Source organism: Saccopteryx bilineata, chromosome 7 (genome assembly GCF_036850765.1).
Source record: "Saccopteryx bilineata isolate mSacBil1 chromosome 7, mSacBil1_pri_phased_curated, whole genome shotgun sequence".
NCBI classification, from domain to species: Eukaryota; Metazoa; Chordata; class Mammalia; order Chiroptera; family Emballonuridae; genus Saccopteryx; species Saccopteryx bilineata.
In genome coordinates, this window is record NC_089496.1 from 72,325,208 (window position 1) to 72,339,133 (window position 13,926).

At 45.5% G+C, this 13,926-nt stretch overlaps 1 protein-coding gene across 1 annotated transcript; it reads right to left on the bottom strand.

The window, feature by feature from the left end:
* Positions 1-803: 803 nt before the first annotated feature.
* On the bottom strand, positions 804-13,684 carry DNAJA4 (DnaJ heat shock protein family (Hsp40) member A4). Its single transcript, XM_066239096.1, has 7 exons — positions 13,416-13,684; positions 8,487-8,667; positions 6,305-6,409; positions 5,189-5,416; positions 4,828-5,058; positions 2,756-2,856; positions 804-2,660 (listed from the first exon to the last, which is right to left on the bottom strand). The coding sequence occupies exons 1-7, from the start codon at positions 13,545-13,547 to the stop codon at positions 2,445-2,447; spliced, it is 1,194 nt and encodes a 397-aa protein (XP_066095193.1). The 5' UTR covers positions 13,548-13,684; the 3' UTR covers positions 804-2,444.
* Between the last annotated feature and the right edge of the window lie 242 nt (positions 13,685-13,926).

The window sequence follows — 13,926 nt, forward strand, 5'->3', positions numbered from 1 at the left end:
CATGGCCTCTGCCTCAGGCTCTAGAATGGCTCCAGTTGCAACGGAGCATTGCCCCCTAGTAGGCTTGCCGGGTGGATCCTGGTCAGGCGCATGCAGGAGTCTCTCTGCCTCCGTTTCTCACCTCAGAAAAATATAAAATAAACCCCAATGTTTATAGGCTCTTGCCTACACCTGCTGCTGACTGTAGCCCCACCCAATATCCCCAAGTACCTATACCTGAGATTGGTCTGCACGTGAACAGGGAAATGTAAACAGCTGATACTCTGAGCTTGTTCTTATTAATCATATGCTTGTAAGCCAGGTCCTGTGCTCCTGCTTCCCTCTTCTGCCTCTTTGCCTTGCTCACCTTCCTGTGAGCACACAGGCCTTGCCATTTCCTCAGCCTAGAATGTTCCTCCCTCAGACTGCTTTCAGGGAGCTGCTCAGAGAAGAGGCTTCCCTGTGCCCTGCCATTACTCTGTTCTTTTTATCTTTTTTTCATTTTTTAAATTTAATTTATTGATTTTAGAGAGAAAGGAAGGGAGAGAGAAATACAGGAACATCAATCTGTTCCTATACGTGCTCTTAACGGGATTGAACCAGCAACCTCTAGGCTTCGGGACGACACTAACCAACCGGGCTATCTGGCCAGGGCCCATTACTCTTCTTCTTCCTAGCAGTTGTCACTGCTGCTGTTTGCATTTATCCCCCAAGTAGAGGCTCCATGAGTAGGAACTTCATTCATTACATCAACCAGCATGAGGCAAGCTGGCACTTAACAATGTTCATTTGAGGTCCAGAAAATAAAAAACCAAAGCCATATGTCTCATATCAGCTCAAATTTATTTTTAAAGTGACAAATGTACAGGGGGAATAAATTTTAAGCAACACCCTCTAGATTTTATTTACATGACAAGGAAGGAGCTGAATGTAATTTTGCCCCGTCATCAACTAAACAGTTCTCTAGCAATAATTTATTAGGAAGTCACAGCACAGAAACAGGACACCCTGCATTTGTGGTCCATTTCTAAATTGATTTTCGCATGGGCTGAGTTGGAAGAATAGGTTCTATTCTGTCCTGACCAGTGATCAGAGTGGCACAGGTGGGCTCTTCTCTACCCATTTCGAGCAAATTATGCTCAACTTACGTGAACCTCCCAGGGGAGGTCTCTGGTCTGAGTCACACTCGTAAGTGCTACAGAACCAAGCGAGGGTGGCTGTGACAAATGACCTCTGCTTTAACCCAGCAGCTTAGAAGATAGTTTTTCTTTCATGACTGTTTTGGGAAGGAGAGGAGCATTAATAGCTAATGGATGAGGTAACCCTAAATTTAAACTGTGGTCTACTTGTCAGGAGTGAAATAACAACTGATATCCCAACAAGCTGTCATCCACAGTGGGCATCCAGAGTGCAGCTCGGTCAGTGCAACTCGGTCAGTACAGGTCTCACAGACATCATCATGAGCAGGAAGCCCTTATTTATGGCTGTGCGGTGAGAGGTACGATCCTTTGGAAGGGAGCTGAGTCTGGGAGAATGAGGTGGAAACAGAAATGTCCTATGCCTCTCCAGACCCTCAAGTCATCCAGGAAGCAGGCTGTGCCATGGGGCCAAACCACCACATTCTCCCATGGCTTCTGTGGCTGTACTGAGGCTGCTGGGGACACAAGATTTCATTTTCTTTACAAGTAAGCACTTTGGTGGGAGAGCATTGCAAAAGTTGTCAACAAAAAATCATTAAAACCACAAAGAACAAGGTGCAGGGGCACAGGCAAACAGATTAGTGTTTCATTTAAAGCACAGGTTTGTCCTCACCATGAGGCTTGGAAGGTTCAAGAGGCTTCCAAGAGAGGTGATATACTCATACTCCATTCCATTCACTCACGTACAGAACACTAGGAACCAACTGGCCCTGCAGCCCAGTCAGCGTGAACCAGGTGCTGCAACCAAGTCTAGTCCACAGATGTGCTTTTATTCTCAAGGAGGATCAGCTAGAATCTAGACTCAAATTTGTCACATTAGCAACCCTGAGGTCATGCCCTCAGGACCTTTACCATGGGAAGGAGAGGAGAGAAACCCAGACCAGAGATGGGCCAGGTGCTCACATGGTGTCTAGAGGTCAGCTAGGGGCAGAGGGCTGCTACCTGGGTTGTGCTTTATTGGTGGGACTGAATTATGGCAAAACCACTACAAGTACAACGTGTCAGTGCGGTCACTGGCATCTATGATGGATCCTGAACATGTAAATAAATAGGTTCCATGTGCAGCCTAGAGGTGATTTACACTTAAAACATTTAAATATAAATTAAGCTTTAACTTGGGTTATAACCAAAAGAAAACCCAAAAAGACACTCAGCAATTGAGAATGCTGAACACATACACAGGACACCCCAAACAGGCTATTAGAGCGATACCATTTTCATTGTGCCAACTCTACATTCATCGTGTGTTGGCGCTGCTGGGCCAGGTCATGCCGTCTGGCACTGCACCCCGGCCCGGGGCCCATCATCATCCTCCTCGTAGGCCTCCCTGTGCTGGCGCCAGTTCTGATCGTTGGGGTTGAACTCTTTCAGCTCCACTTGATCCATGTCATCTGTGATCCTCACTTTCTGCCGAGGAGGGAGTAAAGCTTCTAGTTGAGGAAGCTTGTCTTCAGGAAGCCAGTGTTGTTCAGGAAAGATTACCTGTAAAGGGTGAGGCGGGAAAGAGAGGTAGCTATTTCCTCCCTTCCCAATTAAGCATTTAATATGTCCCATGAGAACAAAACACATGAACTTACTAGAAACTGAATGATCAGATTGCCTTTGTCCAGGGGTGCTTTGTAGATGGGCATCCCTTCAGTGTGCACACATTTCAGGTCCCCGTGCTTTATCACCTCACCTGCCTCAGAAAAGGTTCAGTTAGGACACAGGTGGAGGGAGGCCTGAAGGGGTCGGTCTCCGGCCCATCTAGTCTTTTTTTTTTAATTAATTAATTAATTTTATTTTATTTTTTTTACAGAGACAGAGAGTCAGAGAGAGGGATAGATAGGGACAGACAGGAATGGAGAGAGATGAGAAACATCAATCATTAGTTTTTCGTTGCGACACCTTAGTTGTTCATTGATTGCTTTCTCATATGTGCCTTGACCGTGGGGCTACAGCAGAGCGAGTGACCCCTTGCTCAAGCCAGCAACTTTATATCCAAGCTGGTGAGCTTTGCTCAAACCAGATGAGCCCGCGCTCAAGCTGGAGACCTTGGAGTCTCGAACTTGGGTCCTCTGCATATCCCAGTCTGATGCTCTATCCACTGCACCACCGTCCGGTCAGGCTGGCCCATCTAGTCTTACCTGTGGCCAGTCAGGGTCCAGTGCAATACTGTTTACAGCCAGTTAAGAGGTCAAGGTGCCTGGGTAGCTTCACCACCACACCTCTCCATTCTTTGACATGGACAATGACCTTAAGTGCTATTCTGAGGCAACTTCAAGTCAAGGTCCTAGCCTGGCCTTTCCTCCTTCTTCAGTTTGCCTGCTGTCCTCTCAGCCCCTTCTAGGCAGGTGCTCTGGTGCCCACCTGGATTCTCACTCTCCTGGGAATGGGGACCCTGGTATCTATATGAGCTGGTAGGCTGAGTGCTCGGGCCCTTAAGAACCCTTTTGGTTCAAGGAGTTCCCTCTAGCTTCTGTGAGTGTGTGCACAGTTCTGTGGATGCCTGCAAGGATAAGCTGACAGGTCTTTTATTAGGAAAATTCTATTTTAAAATGTCTCTCACGTGTATTTGATATCACAGAGGCTAGAGAAACGTGGATGAATCAGCACAGATAATCTCTTGATAGCAAAGCACCTATAATTGGCTGTGTTTTCTTATTATATATATAAAAAACTTGGCCTGACCTGTGGTGGCGCAGTGAATAAAGCGTCAACCTGGAAATGCTGAGGTCGCCGGTTCGAAACCCTGGGCTTCCCTGGTCAAGGCACATATGGGAGTTGATGCTTCCAGCTCCTCCCCCCTTCTCTCTCTCTGTCTCTCCTCTCTCTCTCTCTCTCTCTCTCTCCCCCCTCTCTAAAATGAAAAAAAAAAAACACGTTAAAATTTAAGTTAAATTGGCTATTTCTAGTTAGAATTTTAGGCCCTAAGATTCCTGTTTGGGGCTCTTTCCCACACCCGCACTCTGAATTTTTTCCTAGGAGATTATTTTAAGATTTATTTATTGATTTTGGAAATAGAGAAAGGGAGAGAGAGAGAAACATCTATTTGTCATTCCACTCAATTATAAATTCATTGGTTGTTCTAGTTTGTGCCCTGACCAGGGATCAAGCCTCCTACCTTGGCATATTGGATAATGCTCTAGAGCTACCCGGCCAGGGCTCTAGCAGAAGACTTAAAAATACATAAATTTTTTAGTCATTAATGATGACTTTAAACTTACAGAAAATCAAGTCATTAACAATAGAAGACAGGCTTAAATGTGAAACCAGGCTAAGTAACCAGTAGTGTTTTTTGTTTGTTTGTTTTTTTGTGACAGAGACAGAGAAAGGGACAGACAGGAAGGGAGAGAGATAAGCATCAATTCTTCATTACGGTTCCTTAGTTGTTCATTTCATTGATTGCTCTCTCATATGTGCCTTGACCACGGGGCTACAGCAGAGAGAGTGACCCCCTGCTCAAGCCAGTAACCTTAGGTTCAAGCTGGTGAGCCTTGTTCAGACCAGATGAGTCCGCACTTAAGCCAATGACCTCGGGGCTTCGGAACTGGGTCCTCCATGTCCCAGTCCGATGCTCTATCCACTGCGCCACTGCCTGGTCAGGCAGTAACCAGTAGTTTTAAGCCAAACACACAGAACAACAACAAAAACACATTGGAAACATTACCTGATTTGGATGTAATAACAAGGATTCGATCATCCAGTGTTTTTATTGTCTTCTTGAAGCCACAGAGGGCTTCAGAAAGCTGAATTTTCATTTTCATGATCAAGTCATGGCCTCGTCTCTGAAAGACACTATGATCCTTCTGATCGAGTACAATTATGACATCACCAGGCTCCAGCTCAGGCTCCTGATCGCCTTCTCCATGAAATAGTATCTTTTGCCCATCTTTCATACCTAGGGAACATCCCTTTCTGATTAGCCATTTCTCTTAGGAACCATACTTTCTACAAAGCTTTAGAGAAAGGTACAGAGCACCAAGGAGCACTTCCAGCCCACGCGGAGTGCTACTTCTATGCAGTCTCACCTTTTTCAACGTGCACCTCGATAATCTTCTTCTCCCGGATCACCTTGGCGCCACTGCAGTTTTCGCAGCGGTCCTTGGGGTTGATGCGCTCGCCCTGGCCCTTGCACTCAATGCACACAGTCTGGATCTGCTGCACCATGCCCGGCCCAATCTGCTGGATGTGGATCTGCATCCCGCGGCCCTTGCACACTGGGCACTTCTCCACAGAGCCCTTCTTCCCACCAATACCTGTGGGTGGGGGTGGGGGAACAGATGAGAGCTGTGCTCTTCCCTGAGAAGCACTGCACCACAGCAGGAGGGTAACGAACCACTACTTGGACATTGGGGTTTGAATTCTCTACCAATGTGACAAGCAATGTGGAAGTAAGGGGTAGTTCCAGCCAAGCAGATAATAGCCAAATGTTAACAGGGGATCTCAAAAACATTTGTGTTTTCGGCTGTGCCAAGCCAAATTTATTACTAAAGCTCCATAAACTGTGTTCCACCCCTCAGAACGGAAAAAATACATCTGTCTACATGTGACCGAGTAGGGGGTCTATGGAGAAGTAGAGGACCCAGTCCTGTCCATAGAGATGGCTACTCAGCTCAGCCAGTCTCTGTGGATCTATTCCTGAAAAATCAGATTTTAAAAAGTTACATTAATTACATTTACATTTAAGTCAGGGGTCAATAAACTATGGCCAGATGCCTGGTTTTGTAAATAAAGCTTCATTAGAACACAAGCACATTTGTTCGTTTATACATATATTGTCTATGGCTATTTTTGCCCTAAAAATTGAATAGTTAATGATAGGAACCACATGACCCACAAAGACTAAAATATTTACTATCTGTCCCATTATTGGAAAAGTTTGCTAACCCCTAAGTTGGATGAACTGTTTTGATTTAAAAAATTTTTAAATAATTGTCAACATACTAAATAAATGTGTGGTTGAAGTAAAAAATTTACAAGGCCAAAATGAAACAAATTTATTCCTCAGGTTACCTGTGTGCAATCTCTGACCCTCACATTTGAAAAGATAAATTGTCTCTCTCTGACTTATAATACAGATCCCCTGTTTTCTAGATCTAAAGGATCAGAACTTTGAAAAGTCATTCAAAAATTGATTTTTTTACCTTCACATTTCTCACAAATTATATTTTTCTGGAGTGCCAATTTCTTTGTGACTCCATTATATAAATCTTCAAGAGTTACAGACAACTGATGAACAACATTCTTGCCTTACCAAGGGGAAAAAGAAAACAATTAGTAATACTGTAGTAAATATACCACTATTAAATACCACCCAGGAGACACTCGTATGAAGTCCCTCCAGAGACTCGAAGCTGTGCCTGTGTCACTGTTCCCTTCCCTGTAGGGAGCAATGCTGCTATTATACCTGACTCATTCCTTTGGCTCTCTGCCAGTGATGAGAACTAATACCCCTTCCAGCTATGAGCTAATTAATCATTTATAGATGTCAACATAAAGACTTTCCATCTTTACTTCCAAAATAAATCTGAAGACAGATCACCAAGAGAACATAAAGCAATGTTACAATGAAATTGATTAACTAGGTTCTCCCCATGAAAGGAGCCCTTTCCTCACAGATGAATGCATGACAACCCTTCTCTGGACCTTCAATTGAAACTGTTCCTTGAGCCTAATGCACTTTACTCTTTGAGACCTCCTGTAATTTGTGACCAAGTGAGAACTCTTTCATCTGCCAAAACCTTGTCTGTGCATTCAGGACAGTGGGCCTTTTGTCTTCAGGGCGGGTCTGTCTGCTCTGGCGCTATGCCAGCCTGGCAGGACCCAGAGCATCAGGACCCTCACTGTTACTTGCAGTCACTGAGACAAGCTGTCCTTGTTTATTGGCTGTCAGTTTTGAGAGATGACTTAATTAAGGGCAAGATGTTATTCACCTGAAGAGAGTGAGAGGGCTGGGCAAGAGATACCCAAGGCTTTAACCCTTTGAATAGTGAGTCTTTTTCATGCTCGCTGACCCCTGGAAGTGAGTTTTATTTTCAAAAAATAAAATAAAATTAGTTCCAGTTCCAGTTTTATTAATTTAAAATCATGTTTGTTTGATAACCAATTATGGAAACAAAAAGAACATATATTTGCCTTTTTTAAATGTTGCCTTATATATTTTTAAAATAAATTTTTTTAATCTCATGCAATTCTTGCGTACCTCCAGCTCAAAGTTTAAAGCCGTACATGTACGGTCATACTCTGTATGGTCAGGAGGCACAAGGACATACATGAATGTTTGTACTACTCAAAGGATTTTAATCACATCCACATTGTCAATTATACAAGCAGGCAATGTACTCAGAAAACAGCACAAGGATTTTCCCCAGTAAGCAACTGTGATTTTCAGCATACTGTTCACAGAATAGAGAGTCAAGCTTTTTAAAGCTCACAGTCAATTATAATGTGAGACCAAGTACAGTCTTATTTAGGGGCCTCTTGTTGATCCACACCACCCTTCATAAACCCCAATGCAGAGCTTTTTCTGCTTTTATCCAGGATTGTAAAATTGATTATCTATCTGGTTTCAAGGTCCAAAGCAGTTTATCAACAGTAAACTGAACAGGAGAAAGGGGGCTATTAGAGATTACTAGTCACAGTAAGAGGTGACAGCTCATAGAATGGCAGGAGTTAAGAAGTAGAAAAGCAAACCCCATTACTCAAGAACAGCAGCCTAGAGCCATTCGGCTCAAGACTAAATCCCTCGTTCCTTCCTGGGGATTAAAATATTCTGATGAGGGAGGTGGGTAAATTCTTTTACAAAGATGGTTAAACATAAAGGGGTAAATTTTGTTACCTAGAAAATTTCCTGAGCAGGCTAAGAAAATGAGGCCACCCGCACACAGCAGAGCACTGGCCAGATAGAGCCTGGGTGCAGGTAAGGAGGTATGGGAAGGAGGGCATGCGGGAAGGAGGGCATGTGGGAAGGAAGAAAAAGTCTTAGCAGAGGCATCACTAATGACCAGAGGAGGTGCCACTATGTCTCTTAGGACACTCAGGAACTTGACCCCAACAACAGAGAAAAAGGAGAAGATGAATTTGATCTTCTTCCTTTCTACTCATCACTCCATCTGTTCCTTTATACATGGTGCTTGGAGGATGGCAGGTTATTGCTCAGTGTGCTAAGAGATTCCCAGTAGCCTGGATACTAGACAGGGATGAAGTAGTTAAAGCTAATGGTCCCAAACCATGATAACTACCCTTTTAAGGCACAATCCACCCTGATTCCAATAACAAACAATTTGGAAACTATAAAACTTGCGTAAGGTCTTTAAAATCATTTACCTCTTCTCTCTCTAGCCATCCGCCCTCCGCCACCGAAGAACATGTCGAAGATGTCCATGGGGGAAGAGAAGCTGGGGCTGCCCAAGCCTCCCTCCTTGATTGCTTGTTCGCCGCCCTGGTCATAAATATCCCTTTTCTTTGGATCTGAAAGCACTTCATATGCCTGGGATATGAGCTTAAACTTTAGAAGAAAAAGAGAGCAATTAAAAAGAGATAAGGTTCGCCTGACCAGGCAGTGGCGCAGTGGATAGAGCGTCGGACTGGGATGTGGAGGACCCAGGTTCGAGACCCCGAGGTCGCCAGCTTCAGCGTGGCCTCATCTGGTTTCAGAAGGCTCACCAGCTTGGACTCAAGGTTGCTGGCTCGAGCAAGGGGTGACTCGGTCTGCTGTAGCCCCTGGTCAAGGCACATATGAGAAAGCAGTCAATGAACAACTAAGATGTCGCAACGAAAAACTAATGATTGATTTCTCATCTCTCTGTTCCTGTCTGTCTGTCCCTATCTATCCCTCTCTCTGCCTCTGTAAAATAAATAAATAAATAAATGCAAAAAGTTAATAATTTAAAAAAAAAAGAGATCAGTTTGCCTGAGCTCTGGTGGCGCAGTGGTTAAGATATCATCCTGGAATGCTGAGGTCACCAGCTCTGGTCAAGGCACATACAAGAAGCAACTACTATGAACTGATGCTTCCTGCTTCACCCCACCACACCCCTGTCTCTCTCTCTCTCTCAAATCAATAAATAAAATCTTTAAAATAGAGAGAGAGCCTGACCTGTGATGGCACAGTGGATAAAGTATTGACCTGGAATGCTGAGGTCGGCAGTTCGAAACCCTGGTCTTGCTTAGTCAAGGCACATACAGGAGTTGATACTTCCTGCTCCTCCCCGCCTTCTCTCTCACTCTCTCTCTCTTTCTTTCTCTCTCTCTGTACTGTAAAATGAATAAATAATTTTTTTAAAAAAAGAGAGAGATAGGTTTTCCCTGGCCAGATAGCTTAGTTGGTTAGAGCACCATCCTGATACACCAAGGTTGTAGGTTTGATCCCAGTCAGGGCACATACAAGAATCAACCAGTGAATGCACAAATAAGTGGAACAACAAACTGATGTTTCTTTCTCTCTCCCTTCCTCCCTCCTTTCTCCCCCTTCCTCTCTCTTTAAAATCAATAAATAAATTTAAAAAGAGATACATTCTGAGTTTTGTTATTAAGCAAATCCACTATATAAATTAAATGTCAGCCTGGCTGGCTCAGTGAATAAAACTTTGACATGGGATGCCGAGGTCGCCAGTTCAAAACTAGACTTATCCAGTCAAGGTACATGTGGGAAGCAACTACTATGAGCTAATGTTCCCCCCCGTTCTTTCTCTCCCTCTCTAAAAATTAATTAAACATTAAATGCAATGTCAGAGAAATTCTGCACCCAACCCCCCAAACTAGCTGGTTTGTCAGTGATCTGGAACCTGATTTTTCCATTTACTCCCCTTATCAGGTGGAAAACACTAAGAAAACATTATTAAGGGATCAGTGGCATGACTACTACAGAGAATAAGAGAACGAAAGCAGTGAGAAAAGAAAGTTTCTCCCTATTCTGGCTGTATGGGACAGGAAAAGTCTTATGGAACTAGGAGGTAGTTAGCCCAGGCCAGGACTTAACCTATAACTGAAGAAAGCCCAGGACTCCTGGGTGCTGCTGCTAGCTTCCCAGCTCATGAGGATTGCTTTACAGGTTTACTAGCATGAAATTCAACTACAGACATCTTGTAAGCACCTATCCACTGCAGGTTGCAGACACTGTGTGCAAACCTATACTTTCCCCTCCCACTGTTTGCCCCACATCTCAGTTATTGGCAAGGCCAAAATCTCATTTACCTCTCTCTTCTATCTCATTGCTCAAATCCTTTTGGGGCTACCTTCAAATATGTATCTCCAGTACCCTAAGACAGACAAAATATCCCATGTGTCGCATTCCCACCAAAAATGTTATCACTGAAATTCACTGGAATCTGACTGTAAAGAAAGAACCAGAAAACCCAAACTGAAGGACATTCTTCAAAACTAAGAGAAAGTTAAACTAAATGCAGTAGGTGATCCTGAATTGGATCTTGCACTGGGGAAAAACGGCTCTGGAGTCTAATTCAGCTTCCTGCTGGCACCCCGTCTTCCAGTGCTCTGTTCGGTGCTCTGGTCAGCTCACCTCTCAGAATGCGACAATGCTGCTGGGAAAAAATGGCTTAGAGACTATTTAGCAACTTGGAAACGTTTGTGACAAAATATTAAGTGGCAAGAAAAAAGTGTATGCTCCACAATGACCACATATGATCATCCTGGAAAAAGCCTGGGAAGAAGCATAGTGATCGTAGTTAGGGTGACGTGTAGTTGGCAGCTTTTCCTCTACATTCTTAAATTTTTCCGCACTATTATGATCTTTAAACTTTCACGAAAATCTATTCAAACTAAAAGTTACAGTGAAATTGGCCAAAACACCAAACTCATCTCAAAAGCCAGTGAAGGTAATAGCCAAGAATACACCCCTATCATTGCTTCTGAAAAGGACAAGCTTACTGACCCACTGCCCAAGTGTCTCATAGAAACCAGCCACAGATGAGATAAGTACAGACTCCATACAGAGTGTCTGACAGCAAACATACGCTGCCCAGTGCTTAGCAACACAGGACAACGGCACAAAACAAAGACCAACATACCAACAGCCGTCTCAGTTATCCTGGAGCAAGCAGAGAAAGGACTGCCTTAATCTATTTTTGAAGAGACATTAATAATACAGTTACAGACTTAGGAGGGAAAAAATAAGAAGGTTCTACCTGACAGATAAAGTGGATAAGAACTACACAGACTTGCACAAAAAAGAAAAGGTCTACACTCTACACAGTGTGCCCTGCATACAGCAGTACCAGAGAGGAGGTACCTGGTAATGAGTAAACGAAAGAATGAGTTCTCTTCAGAGAACTTCACAGCACCATTTCTACCATCCCTTTTGATTTCCAACCCAATTTCCACTCATCTCCCAGTTCTCCCTTCAATGCAACAATTTGCCTTCCAAACTGTGTCTTTATAGGGCTCTTTCTTCTTCCTACACAGAATTCTTTAAATTGTGTTTCTTCTCCTGACATACCCATTCAGTCAGTCAGTCAACAAACACTTTTTTTTTAAAAAAATATTTTTTAATTTATTCATTTTAGAGAGGAGAGAGAGAGAGAGAGAGGAGGGGGGAGGAGCAGGAAGCATCAACTCCCACATGTGCCTTGACCAGGCAAGCCCAGGGATTCAAACCAGCAACCTCTGTGTTTCCAGGTCGACGCTCTATTCACCGCGCCACCACAGGTCAGGCCTCAACAAACACTTTAGCACCTACATTGCACAACTAGACACAAGGCCCATAAGTGAGCATGGGGACCATAGTCCTTGCCCTGCTTACTTGGCAGTGGGGAATGGAGGTATTGAACATGGAATCATAATTAAAGTGGGATAAGGATTGAGTCAGTAGTTCTGTTTATGGGTCAGAGTCAGCCACCTGGGAGAAGTTGTAGCTGAGAAGGAAATCAAAGGATTTTATCCCTTTTGTGGGAGGTGAGCAGGGGAACGTATTCCTGCCAGTAGGGACATCACAAGCTGAGAGGGACCTGCCAGACTTCACCACCAAGAGCCTCACTTATGTGGCACTAATTCAGTGCCTGGCTATAAATAAATATTAGGTTAACAAATCAAACAACTTGGTCAGACTGGTGTGTACACAGTGATACCTACAGAAATGTAGTACAGGTCAAGTCCAATTTTAAAAAGCTGCTGTCCCACATGCTGCCTTTAGCCAGCCTTCTGAAACGTGAAATTAGAAGCCCGGCTGTGCTCTCCTCCAAGGAGATTCTCAGAAACAGGTTACTATGAATGTAGGGAGCACATTTATGAGTCACGGACACCACAGAGAAAGCCAGTGACTTTAAAAGCCACCCAAATATACATAAGAATGCCTGAAAGTGACAGACGCATGGCCTTACAAGAAAGCATTTTAACTTGGCACAACCATATTCGGTACATGCGGCTAAATATAAATATTCTATCACTGTTGCCACTCAGCCAACCTTCCTTAAGCAGCTGTCTTCAACTTAGAATAGCTAAAGCAGACAGGTATTTTAATATTAGCGTCGGTCTACCAGTCTAACTGATGGAGGATCACCTATGACTTCAAAAGTGGCCATGTGTCAGCTCCTAAAAAAGCCTCATCTCCCCCAAACCATCTGGGACATCCAAATTTTATTTAAAAAATGGCAAGACGTGAAAGGAGTGGCAAGGCTAGCTAACCAGCTTCACCAGGGACAGTGCCTGATTTTGTTACTCAATTACTCATGTGGGTGAGGACCCTCCTTGGGGATAAAAAACAGGTTGTGAACAGGGTGAAATGGTGAATAGAAGTCTCAATTATACAGAGCATTTTTCCAGTATTACTGGTACTTAGAATGAGCGGTGGGTCATTTGTCACAAAAAGCCTGTTATATTCGTATAAAATGATGGGCGAAGTTAAAGATCTCCGTGTCCCTGTTTAATAAAGAAAATGTAACCGCTCGGTGCCTGACCAGGTTTATCCAGCGCGAGATAGGCACATAACCACATCTGGTCAGTCTCCTCATGAGGGACCCTCGTCCTGGCTCAGGCATCACTAGGGACACGGATGTGGCGTGTCCACAAAGCACTTGTGGCCGCTGTGCCTCAGTTTCCCACAGGAACGCCTGCGACCCTCTGAAGACCCGGTCCCGCGTGTGCCCTCCTCCCGCCCGCGGGCTTCACGCCCCTCACGCCCCTCACGCCCCAGGCCCGCCCCCAGGCCCCCTGACGTCCCCGACGTCCCCCACGTCCCGGTCCGCGGCGCCCCCCGCCCCCGCCCCCGCCCCGTCCGCCCGGCCCGGCCCGCGGCCGCACCTTCTCGCCCTCGTCTGGGTTCTTGTCCGGGTGGTACTTGAGCGCCAGCTTTCGGTAGGCCTTCTTAATCTCTTCGGGCTGCGCGTTGGGCTTCACCCCCAGGATGTCGTAGTACTCCGTCTCCTTCACCATCTTGTCCCCGCGGCGCCGGCGGGCGACGCCGCTCAGGAGCCCGCTCAGCGCCCCGCCGCCCGCCCGGCCCGGTCACCTCACGTTCCGTCCCCGTCCCGTCCGTTCTGGCCCGGGCGCGTCACGGTCACGTCACGGCGCGCCGCGTCACGTCACAATCCCGTCACAGCCCCAGTCTCGTCAGTCGCGGTCCCGCCTGCGCTTCGGCCCCCGCGCCTTCGCAACGGCTTTTATTAGGCTCGGGCGGCAGTTTCCGCGGGGACGGGGACGCCAGAAACGCCCAGAACCTTCTGGAGGCTCGGCGGCCGTCTCCACGGACCTCCCGCAAGAGCGCGGGCGGGCCGTGCGGGGTTGGCCCGGGGGCCTCTGAGCGGTCGCGGGC